The sequence below is a fragment of the Nelumbo lutea genome, chromosome 3 (assembly GCF_056320005.1).
Source record: "Nelumbo lutea isolate HS-2025 chromosome 3, American lotus-T2T, whole genome shotgun sequence".
NCBI classification, from domain to species: domain Eukaryota; kingdom Viridiplantae; phylum Streptophyta; class Magnoliopsida; order Proteales; family Nelumbonaceae; genus Nelumbo; species Nelumbo lutea.
In genome coordinates this window covers 15485495-15498107 of record NC_142686.1, presented here as the reverse complement: position 1 = coordinate 15498107, position 12613 = coordinate 15485495, and the positions used below count along the sequence as shown (strand labels likewise).

The 12613-nt window shown below is 37.1% G+C and overlaps 1 protein-coding gene across 1 annotated transcript; it reads right to left on the bottom strand.

The window, feature by feature from the left end:
• Positions 1-5340: 5340 nt before the first annotated feature.
• On the bottom strand, positions 5341-10353 carry LOC148863144 (uncharacterized). The gene is made up of 2 exons (XM_088976202.1): positions 9600-10353; positions 5341-5862 (listed from the first exon to the last, which is right to left on the bottom strand). Exons 1-2 carry the CDS (start codon positions 10074-10076, stop codon positions 5542-5544), a joined length of 798 nt encoding a protein of 265 aa, XP_088832328.1. The 5' UTR covers positions 10077-10353; the 3' UTR covers positions 5341-5541.
• Positions 10354-12613: the final 2260 nt, after the last annotated feature.

Sequence of the window (12613 nt, the reverse complement as noted above, 5' to 3'; positions counted from 1 at the left end):
CATGAGAGAATGATGGCATGGCATTCTTTGATTTGATGTACAGGAAATTTTTCAGGAGGATTGTGTAAGAAATCCGGACTACCTTTAACCAAACCAAGGGACGTGAGTCAGATCAACCACGTGTTAAGGGGTTTTTTGCCAAGCACGTCCACAATCAAGGTTTTTAAAACCGAATTGGACAACAAACTATTTAGGGTCCGGTTCCTGAGTCAAATGGTCCGATTGCTTGAATCGAATGGATGACCCATTTTGACAAAAATAAAATAAAATAATTGGCCAAAAAGCATTAAATGATTTGACCATCCGAGTCAACAGTTTACTGACCAAATCAACGGTTCTAAGATAAAGTAGAACCGGTCAAGTGACAACCGGTTTTCCATTTTTCCCGTCCAGTCCATGTCCACAATTGTTACCTTGGGCTCTCCAATCAACTCTTTGACACAGCATATCCTCTGTGAAGGTGGGAAATGGGAATACTTTCGTGATTAATCTCGGCCATACTCCCGCCAAATCAAGCAGCCAAGCTTGTCCACGACACTACTACTCATAATCTCCATCTGAGTGACATTAGTCCATCTTTTCATCCTTTGTCTAACGGTGGTGATGATATTATCAAATATGAATCTACAACGGTTAGTCTTATGGAGGATAATACTGAAGTCACTTCCCCAATGGAATCCTCTTTGTTGATCCTGCAAGTCAAAAGCGCAAAGCTATTATGATTTCCACTGCTCACATGGTTCAACTCAACATTACTGCTGGATCACTCTCTCTCGAGCATCCTAATATGAAGAAAAGAGCACGAGCTCAAAGAAAGTTCCTGGCTCCAATCCAGTCATGCTTATGTGCTTCTCCTATTTAGGCTGAGGTGACAAGAAGCTTCTCTTTTGGAATTGCCAAGGTGCGGGAGGTCCCTCGGCAATTCGACACATAAGCAGACTTCTCGACTCTTATACTCCAGAGCGTCTGAAACAACGTGCAATGATTCAAAATCTCACAAGGTGTGTCGTTGTTTTACTGACTACCAATTTACCATAGTGGCAAGTAGAGGTAGAAGTGGTGGACTATGTCTGGGGGGACTACTCTGTTCAACTAATTGCTCTCACTAATACCCTATGGAGGCCCTACATGTGAAGGACCTTCTGGCCCTCTTTGGTGACATGTCTAGACAGCAAGTCAATTTCACTAAGCCTTCCTTATTATTTAGTAAAAACACTCACCATAGGATGCGTTGCCAAACATGGTATTAACTATTCTTGGTGTGCGGATTATGGACTCTAAAGAAAATTACCTTGGATCGTCATCTATTGGAATTGATACCAGTAAGGAAGATGGTCAAATGGTGATTGAGAAAATTAAGTCATGGTTTCGAGGTTGGAAGGTCCAATACCTCTCACATGCAGGAAAATTTGTTCTATTGAAAAGTATGGTTGCTGCCATCCCATCTTTATCACATGGCCACTAAATTATTTGATAAACAAACATGCACTATGATTAACGCTCTGAAGCGGAACTTTTGGTGGAGAGACGATGACAACAAGAGAAAGATACACTTGTATTAACAAACTGGAATCTTATGACAAAAGCAAAGGAAGAGGGTGGGCTTGGCCTTAAAAATATCTTACTACAAAATAGAGCTTTACTTATGAGGTTATGTTGGAGATTCTTAAAGACTAATGCTTTATGGGCCCAAATCTTTAAGGGCTAAATATCTCAGCTCTGGTGGTACATTCTGGACTGGAAAATACAAGAAAAATGCTTCATTACTATGGCACCGCATGGTAAAATGTCGACATGATACACAGTCTGATGGAGCATTGATACACAGTCTGATACATGGATACCAAGTTTTTCAAATTCAGTAATGGGTGCAATCCAGGCTCATATAATACCCATTTTACCGAGGTAGCCCACCTAATAGATACACACTCATGAGTGGAGAGATGATGTATTGGAACAATATTATACAATAGCTGAAATCAACCTTATTAAACAGATTCGCCTCCCACAGAGGGGATTGTTTAGTGTGGACCAAAAATGCCTCGACAGATTTAACCACCACTGCAGCCTATGGAGCGTTACATCTTCAAGAAGGTCAGGCCTCTACTGCTCTACCTGCTTTTGGAAATATCACTTGGAAACAATTTTGGCATAGCAAACATCTACTACCTCGTGTACATTTATTTATTTGGCGTGGGATTCATAACTTGCTACCGGTGAGAACTGCACTGGCAAAAAATTCACACCGAGTAGATAATTGTTGTCCATTTTGTGGTTTACATGAAGAAACCATTACTCACCTCTTTTCTCAGTGTAGCATCTCTCGTGCAGTGTGGTTTGGTTCTTCTATTGGTTTACATGAGAACGATGGCCGTTCTTTTCATGACTGGTGTGCGGTGTGGGCTCAACAAGATGTGTTTAATTCCTCAACATTTTCTTTATTTACTAAATGTGATGGCGCATTTGGAAATGCAGGTGCAAGGCTGCATTGGCTAATTGTGGGTGGTTAGTATTCCATTTATCATTAATCAGGCCCATGCACAAATCGAAGAGCAAATTCAACAAATGAATCAAAGTAATTCCAATCCATTAACTGTGTAGTCTCTAGCCAATAACCGTGACAGATGTTGGACAAGGCCATCTATGGGCATGTTTAAACTAAATTTTGATGGTGTTACAGGATATGCTAATTCTGGAGTAGGTTTTCTTATACGCGATCCTAATGGTGCCTTTGTGTTTGGAAGAACAATGAAAATAGCACGATGCTCCGCTGCTGAAACAGAGCCTTTGACATTACTTATTGTTGTATTTTAATCTCATAAAAGATTAAATCCAATGGGTTTGATTGGTCAATTACATGATAAATTGCACCTGCACACTTGGTTGAAAAATCAGTTTTTCTCTTATAAAAAAAACCCAGTTTTGAACTTGTCCCACATTGGAAAATTATAAGTTTTGTTTTCAGTTTTTTAATAGGAGCTGATTTACACTCCTTAGAATTAGTAGAGGAGAGTATGGGGATTTGATACCATGCAACGCGCACGTGTGTGTGTGTAGCGCAATGAGGCCCTTTAAAGGTGTACTTTGCTCGCGTTGATGAGATGAACGGTCACAATTCGATTGGGTATAATCAAAATACACAATTCAAAGTTAACAGTCACCAAATATTAACTACTTTTTAAACATTGTGACTATTCAAGGTGCCTTCTCTAAACCAACACCTACCTTTTCTTAATACCTCTTTACAAATTATTTAAGGAGCATGAATCAAATTCTAAAACACACAATTTCGAAATTCACTCTCTCTCTCTCTCTCTCTCTCTGTCCGATCTGTTACAGTCTCACAGAAGGTTTCTCTAGAGACTCTTCAGCTTTGCTGGTTGCAGATTCTCGCCCAAGGCTCTGTTGTATCCTGGGAACGAATTTGCCTGTAACCCAACAGCAAACTCAGTAAAACTGAGTGGAGGCAAATAACATTCTAAAAACAGTGTCTTCAGACATGCCTCAAAGCTTCTCCTCCAAAGTTACAATGACCCCATCTTCTCCAACACTTATAGCTTTAAAATTAATCATAGAACTTGGGTTGAATTTGGTCCAAATTGAGAGGGACGCACTTCAAATTGTTCAAGATTTGTTGGAGACTAACTAATCTCCTCTTTGGCGACTACAAAATGTTGTTGCTGATTGCAGAGCTTACTTGAACCAAACCTCTCAGTGCTCAATTCATTATGCTCAGGTCTACTAATTCTGCTGCTCAGTGTATAGCTCTTTTGCTTTATCTGTTTCTCAAACTCAGACCTTGACTCTATGTGCTTCCTTTCTACTCTCTTGTAACAAAGCATATGACTAATGAATTTACCTCGTCAGGCTTAAAAAAAAAAAAAAGGATTCCACTAAGAAAAACTTACAATCAATTAATCGATATCATAAAATGTAACCATTCAGGTGGTCATTTATAAAATACACTAATATGAATTTCCCAATCTGTAGCTGCAACGTTCTATGAGGTGGGTGTCTAAGGGGATGATTAGTCAAAGGTTCAAAGACCTCCTAGTATGATGTATTTTCATCACCATAGATTATTCCTGTTTAGATGCAAACCCATTTTGTTGTCCAAATACCCCCATAATTTTGAAAACTCCTGATACAAAATTGTGTTTTCTAACCTTTTTCCCAAGTATGGCTTCAAAAATATTTTTGAGATCCTTACGGAGACAAAACAAGGAACATGTATAACATGAATATTGCATAGTTTTGGGGAGAACATTACATACATACTTCGGCCCCATCTGTTTTTACTCTCCTGGGTAAGTTTGTTTACCCGGGCAAGTATTTCCCAGGTAAAATTTGCTCAGGTAAGTGGAGTTCCAATACTCTTGTGCGACACAATTTATCTGGGCAAAGAGAGGCGGAAAGGAGAGTATTATTGGCACACGGGTAAGTTGCTTGTACACCTTACAGGAAGGTTCTCTAATATCTTCGATTGCCATGGGACCCAATATAGTGGCAAATGAACATAAGGATTATGATAAATTTACCAATTGATCAACTTATCCCTGACAAATGAACAGGATAACCGGTCAAGAGGACCCATTCTAAGGATTATAAATCGCCCATCTCAGATTGAACCATGGTTGCAGGTTCAAGGGGTCTGTGAACCCAAATCAGATTGCTTCAAATGCAGCCTGGGTGACAGAACCCAGCATTCCCACCACTCAAATGGAAAAATGAAAACTCAAAAGAGGAAGGAGATGATTTGCAGTTTTCCCTTTAGGCTGTGTTTAGTTGCAATGCAATCTTATTTGCACTAATACAAATACATGGGAGTACAAATGAAAAAAATGCAAATTCTGAATTAATTTTGTTTTAAATATTATTTCATTCTGTTTAATGTCTTATCTCCCTTCATTTAAAGTTTTATACTGCAATCAAACAAAATAAGATAAAATTTGAAAAAAAATAAATCAAAATTTACAGCCAAATCATTACCACCACAATTTTGTATCAGTACAAATTTATTTGCACTGCAATCAAACAGAACCCTAAAATCAATTTGGAAAGAATACAAATGCAAAAATTAGGGTGCAAAACATAGTATTTTTTTTGTATTATTTTATACTGCACATATTTGTATTTTGTATTATTTTATTTTATATGTATTTATACTGCACATATTTGTATTTGCACTCCTTCCAAACTGAGCCTTATGATTAAATCAGCCTTATGATTAAATCATGGATAGGACTTATCAGAAAAATAAAAAGTGATGGTTTCATTTTCTTTCATCTATCAAAAAAAAAAAAAACAGTTACGGTTTCATTTTGTCGTACCTCCGTCATCTCAGTAATAAAGAAAGATCAGCATATTATAATTTATTTTAAGAAACATGTAAACACTAAAAGAATTGAATAAAGACTGTTGAGCCCAATACGATAACAAGACAAAAAGTGATTTCCCTATTTTTGCTTCTTGGAGTCTGTCTTTGGCCTCAAAGCTATACCTATAACTGAAATCTGGCAATCATGATAAAATAAAGCAATCTCAATTTCTAGCACGCCCTCCTCGTCCACGGCCACGACCACCACCTCTTCCTCCACGCCCTCCACCTCCCTTCTTACTTGCACCCAACGCCTTGTTAACATCTGACTTCACTTTCATGTTTTCAGGTAATGGGAGTATGTGATCCACGCACTTCCTGAAACTGAAATCGTCCACAGATTCGTCATGCCTGATGAGAAAGAAACACCGGCTTTTCCACATTGGATGGTAGCGGACCTGGAAAGCACCGACACCTCCTCCAAGCTTCTTCTCTGCCTCGGCATGGCCCTTCTTGAGCAAGTCCAACAACACCATGTGCTCATACTGCAAAACCATTGTTGGGCACAATCATTAGCACTCGGCACAGATAACAGTCACCATAACATGTGTCAGTCAAATCATATTTTCAGTCTTATAAGCAAAAAATAAAAAATATAAACAAAAAGTACTTGTTTTAGGCTGCATTTGTATTCTTTATTTTAAGGACTTGGAGTTAAAATGCCCCTTATGAAACTGCCAAATGCAGCCTTAAACACCTTGCTGCTTCATATATTTCAATTGGACTGTCAAATGTCCCAAGACGGTCACTGCTACGTTTTATTTTTGGCCAATAACTAATACACCATGAACATGCTTCTCCAAATTGGCAATTTGGTGCATATTACAAGAACTTTAAGGCAAATTATTAGTTAATTGTTTTTTATGCCCATGGACAAGTTAATTGTTTGACAATTTCAACGTCGCCTAAACACCACCACATCCACATACTCTCTACTTTCAAATCGAATTCCTATCTTTTACTCAATAGTAACGAAATTATGTGTCTAACAAGAAATTTTACGTGGGATGTAAATATCAGAAAAATGTTTCTCCCATTTTTTAAGTTTTAACCTACAAGAAAAAAGTGGAAGGCACCAAACCTGCAATTACTGATATCTTGCCATGAAGTCCAGTTTCAATTTGCTCTTCAGTGCTTACAGCAATGCTTAGAAAATGGCAGCCATAGTTTCCAAGGCATCTTGTCGCCTAGGCACGTAGGCATCACATAGGCAATGGACTTTTTTATATAGAAAATATAGATCCTAGGGTAGTTCCTTAGGTACCATAGCCATATTTCCCTAATAATTATTCATAGTTTTTATAAGAAATGTATAGAGTTCATGTTAAAGTATAGAAAATCAACATATTCATGAGAAGGAAAAAAAAAAAGAAAAAGAAAATTCAAAAAATAGAGGGTCTGAACCCTTATTTTTTGTTATAGGAAAAGAAGAAAAGAAAAAGTAGTAGTAGTAGTAGCAGCAGCAGCAGCAGCAGTAGTAGTAGAAAATGTGTTGATTAGACAAAATTTTAAATTCCTTCTTACTTATTGGTTCAGGTTTTAAAGTCTTTGAGGGTTCAATACAGCATTTAGCAATGTTTGTATTGATTAAATCCTAACAAATAAGAAAACAATAAAAACAAATTAGTATATAAACACACAAAATGAGTATTTTAGTTTAATAGTGCCTATTTTATAATTACAATGTCAAAAAATAAAGAATAAAAAAGTATTTTACAATACATAGTACAAAACTGCTAGGCAATTTAGGCGAGGCGAGCCTCAAAGGGCACCTTGTCGCCTTGACAACTATGATGGCAGCAGATAAAAACGAAGGCAGTTTCAGTTTCAGCCTTCAGATAAGTACAGATTGGACTTCAAGGTCCATCTTGAATTTATATTAGTTTCAAGTCAGTAGCAGTTGGTTCCTAGTGTGAGACCTTCAGAAACAGGGCAGTCCTCTGAGACACCTGACTCTCATTGTGGGTATGGGCTCATCATATTGTGCAAGATGTTTTTCAATTTTTATAAACACCCTCAGTTTCCACTTCAGTGAAATCCTTTTCCCTAAGGCTGTGTTTGGTTTTAAGGAAAAAGTACGGAAAGGTAGGGAAACCTTTACAAACCTTGTATAGGTTTCCCTACCTTTAAAACCTGGTTTTAAGCCTAAATGTTTTTCTTTTATTTATTTATTTCAGAGGGAGAAGTGTTAAAACATTACATAAAACGATAACAAAAAATAAAAAAGGAAATCGGATTTCTCTGTGATATTGTTTATTAGGTGGGAAAAATGTTTATCCAAGCCAAGGTGTGAGACTCAGCTAAACCAGAACCTAATCCCTATTGACAGAAATAAGGAGTGTGACTTGAATGCCCAACTTGAAGATTCAACAAACACTCAATCCGAACCCAACCAAGTTGCACCCTTGTCACAAAGCTACTGGCCCATCTATTGATTTATTCCCACTTCCCAGCTTAATTTTTTTGGGTAATAATCTCGTGTTATATATAAGAAGTTGGCATGAAGTACAAAACCCCAGAGACCGAAAAAGAAAAATTAACACAAGGCAGCCCGAAGACATTAAAACCCCTGTACAAATATGCAATAACACAAGTTCCACCTCTGCAGAGAGTCATAATACAGCTAAAATAATCACAAGGTTCCTCAGCATCAGCAGACTGAGATGATGTATGGGCATCACTTTAGCAATCCCCAAACCCCCCACATTATCCATTACTTATTGGAATTGATACTACATTACAAAGACTTTCACTAAGCATTTGAAGTCCTGAAAATCATCAGGTATCAAGAGGATACCTCAATGAACACCTCCAGAGTTTACTTGCTACCTAGAATAGATTTTTCAAGAAGATCCACTAGGGAGCAAAATTAAAGGGACTTGTTAAGATCCTTTAAAGAATATCAAACCTTAATGTTAATAAGATCTAGATTGAATCAGGCTTTAAGGTTAAGGCCTTTGATATAAGGATGAAACCACCTTGAAAGACCTAAAATATAATTTCCAACATCAACCATCTATCTCCTTGAAGAACATATCATCTCATGTGGTTCACTAAGTGAGTTAAGACGCATACAAGAGCTCAATAGCTTGAGTGTTGTGCTCAGGTTATAAGTGGATTCCTTTGGAATCTGATGGGTTTGTTGCCTTTGTATACCTCTTGTAAACTCCTTTTCTTTTCTTTTTGAATAAAAGATACCTTACCCTTCTCAAAAAAAAAAATCTTATGATCTACAGTTTCAATCATGAATTCCAAGGGTTTCGCTTTGAACCTTACACATGAATCATTTTCTTAAGAAATCTTACAATCCATTTTTTGTATCTTATCATTCAATTAACAAATCTGACAATTTAAATGATTCATGTGAACCAAATTTAATTGAGACCTAGTTGTCTACTTTGTTATTCTTTTATTTCTCTTATTTCTTTTCAAGAGGCACTTGTTTTAAAGCTCTTGTTAGAATAAGATTTATTTAGGTTACTTAAGACCTAATCATAAGTAGACTAAAGGAACGTAATCATCTTACATTTTTTTATCAATAGAAAAGTGGCGTAATCATCTTATACTGTAATGTACAAGTGCAAAAGTCTTTTGTATCGTGTACATTGTACATATATGTACACTTTCAGAAATACGTATTCTGTAACATCTAATATCTGATAAAGTAGGGCCTGAAAATGGAATGCTTAAAAATTTCCAAATTTATAAATGTGCGGTTCAGCATTTCAGCATTCCAGCAACTCTAGACCTTCTTAAATGCTGAATGGTGGGCGAAGTGCAGGCATTGGGTGATTATTCTACTCATCAAGATTTTATCACATGGCAATAATACCATTGGATTTAAGCCATTTATGAGTTTGGAATCTTTTCTGCATTCCATTTTCAGCACTTATTCCAGCAGCTATCAAGCAGACTTTTAGTCTTGCCATAACAAATAGGTAAATCAATCGCATCAATAGATGCATGCAAGATTCATGAAAGTTGCATGTCAATAATTAAGGGAAAAGGGAATAATTAATGACTAAAAAAGATTTTAATTCCCAGAGTGCACAGGGATACAATTGGGTGATCTGGATAGTCAGTTTTTCCCCGGAATTTAATTGACCATACCACTTGTAAGTTGCAGTACTTCTTTTATGATACTACTTGCAGCGTTGACATACTGATCATAAAATCTATAACCATGTTAAAGCAAAATCGAGAAATGAAGGGAAAGATATACCTCGTTAACGTTGATATTGGGAGGCCAGTAATGGAGTAACTTGTAGAAGTAATTATACATATCTTCCGATGAGCTGAATTTCTTTGGACCGAGACTCACAGGATCTTCTTTCTTTTCTTCTTCTTTTTCTTGTTCTTCGTCCTTTTCTTTTCCGTCTTCTTTCACTTCATCGTCTTCCTCGCTCTGTTGTAGCTTTTCAAGGCGTTCTTCTTCGACTGACTTCTCTATCTTTTGTTTCTTCGACAACCCGTCCTCTCCGTCTGACTCATCCCCTTCTTCTCTTGGTCGCTTTGAATCGCCATTCGGGGTCCTCGTGGACGATTGATCTCCATTAACTTCTGGTTTCTCGCCTCCGTTCGAATGCTCTTCTTCGGAAATGTTAGGGTTTTGAACGGCTCCTTCAGTTTCCAATTCCATGTCTTCGGTGGCTTTGTCTTCGCCTTCAATGCACTGGGAGATATGCGCTGCTTCCGTCATGTCCGGCCTCTGTGAGAGTGTGAGTACGAGAGCAAGCGAACTAGCAAAAACCCTAAATCTAAAACCTCCTATAGCATATGCAGTTGATGAACGGACTCCTTTTAAGAAGGGAAAAGCAAAATCCTAAGAGCCCGAACCTAACCCGAAGTAGAGCTGTCAACGAATCGGTCTGGTTCGAAACAAATTGAACCGGTTTCGAACCAACTATGCTGACCACTATATCTTGCTGGCCACGTTCACCCAGCCGCAGATATGAGACATCGATTCTACTGTGGTCAGCAGTTCGGGTTTTAATCGGCTTGTTATAGCAAAAAAGAGTCCGACACAATTACAATCGAGACGTGCTCAGAAATTATTCGGTTGCATGGCATGGATCAATATGGAGATATCTTCAAATAGAATCCAGTAATGATGCATGGAACCGTTGGATCCCATCTAATTATTCGGGTCTACGATCATATCCCGAAACCAACCCATTTTAGAATGCAAACACTATGGTCACACAATTCCCATTCTCTAAAAAAAACGCTAGGGTTACACACTTATATGGTTTTGGACTGACTTGGATGATTCTCATATCCAAATTTTATTTGTTATATTTGATTTCAAATAAAACTAGCTCGAACTTGTGCGATGAAGGGCTTTGTCAAGAGAAACTAAAACATAATAACCCCATTACATTCTTAATTGGGTCAAGTTGGTCCAAGTCTAAATCAAGTAATAATTATGTCAAAAATTAAATAATTTTTTTTCTTTGAACTATGTCAAAAAATAATTAAGTTAATTGAGATTATGGGATGATAGAAAGGTGTGACATGTTTTGTTTCTGTTTATATACCAGTCAGTACCCGTATGCACGGGCTTTATTTATAAGCAAACTAGTGAATGACCCCGTACGAGAAGTTAATTATATATATATATATATATAAACATTAATGATTTTTATTACCATTTTTTATTATTGTTTATAAACACCCTTACAATCTAGGGTCTACATAAATTGACTCTTATATGTCAAACCCATTAAATTCATCATCATCATCATCATCATCATCATCATTATTATTATTATTATTATTATTATTATTATTATTATTATTATTATTATTATTATTTTAGTATTTAATTTAAATTTTTGTTATATAGTAATAATGTTAACTAAATTTGTAATTATTAAAATGCTTACTTAAAATAATTTTCCCAACTGACTATAATTATTATATAATATATTTGTTAATTCATATTTTGCATTTAAGAATAAACATTAATGATTTGGCTCAACAATATTAATGACTGTTAATTTGATTCTTATTTAAGGTTTAATTATTGTATTCGGTAATTATTATGGGGCATGTTTTGAATAAAAATTAATGATAATTGATGATTGTTATTTTGTTTTTTATTATTTACTTAATTAAGTATTTGATGATTGTTATTATTATTAATTATTTCTATAAACAATTCACTGTTATTATTATTTACTTAATTCAGTAATTTTTAGCAAGTAATTATTTGATTTAATTTGAATTATTCTATTTTTTTAATTATTTATAATAGACATTTAGGGTAGTCTATTTATTTGATTTAAGAGACTTACCATGTTTTATCTAGACAATGACCTCATACTAAGTAAGGGGCAATTGTAGTATCATTTAATTTGAAATTTACTATTTAACAATCAAAATCAATGTCCTGTTGAGCAACCCCCCAAAAAAGTATCAATAACTTTGAAATCATTACCGAGGTGTTGTTGTCCGAGATATAGGGCTAGCCATTTCCCAGCTAGCTCAGTCGTTAAGCCGGCGGTAGTGCAGAGTTCCTCAACCGCCCTTAGGCCTTGGTGGGCGGGGGCATTCTTCCTCCATGTTTAGGCTCAACTGTTAGCAGCTGAGTAGAGTAGCTTGCTTGGTGATATATGCGCTGCCAAGCTGGGCGTAATGGGCTCAGCCGTTTGGGGATCGGCGGAGTCAGCTCAGTTGGCAATGCAACTTAGCATGTGCATGTGTAGTGTGTGCGGTGGTCATGGATGTGCCTTTGGGTCGAAGAAGTAGCTTAAAAGGAGACTTTTTTGCTTGTGGCTCTACTCGTAGTACATATTGAGGTTTCCCGAGTTCCAACTCCTTGGTATTGGTCGACCTTCGGGGTCTTCAAGTCTACAAGTACCTGGTCCAAGGACTCTGGTGACCCTATACGGCCCTTCCCAGTTCAGTCTGAGAGTTGCTTCTTCTAGCATGGGGACTATGACTTTGCGCAGAATGAAGTCGCTTGTCTTGAATTCGCGTCTTCTTACCTTAAAATCGTAATGCCATGCCATATTCTGTTGTTGTGCAACCATCTTCACATGTGCTCGGTGCTGAGCTTCTTCTACTAGGTCCAACTCCGCGCGTAGATCTTCGTCATTCTGTCCCTCGTAAAAGAGCTCCGTCCGAGGGGTTGGGAAACCTATCTCCACAGGGATCATGGCCTTGGCCTCGTAGGTCAGACTGAAAGGGGTCTCTCCAACGGCAGTTTGTGGTGTCGTCCTATAAGCCTAGAGA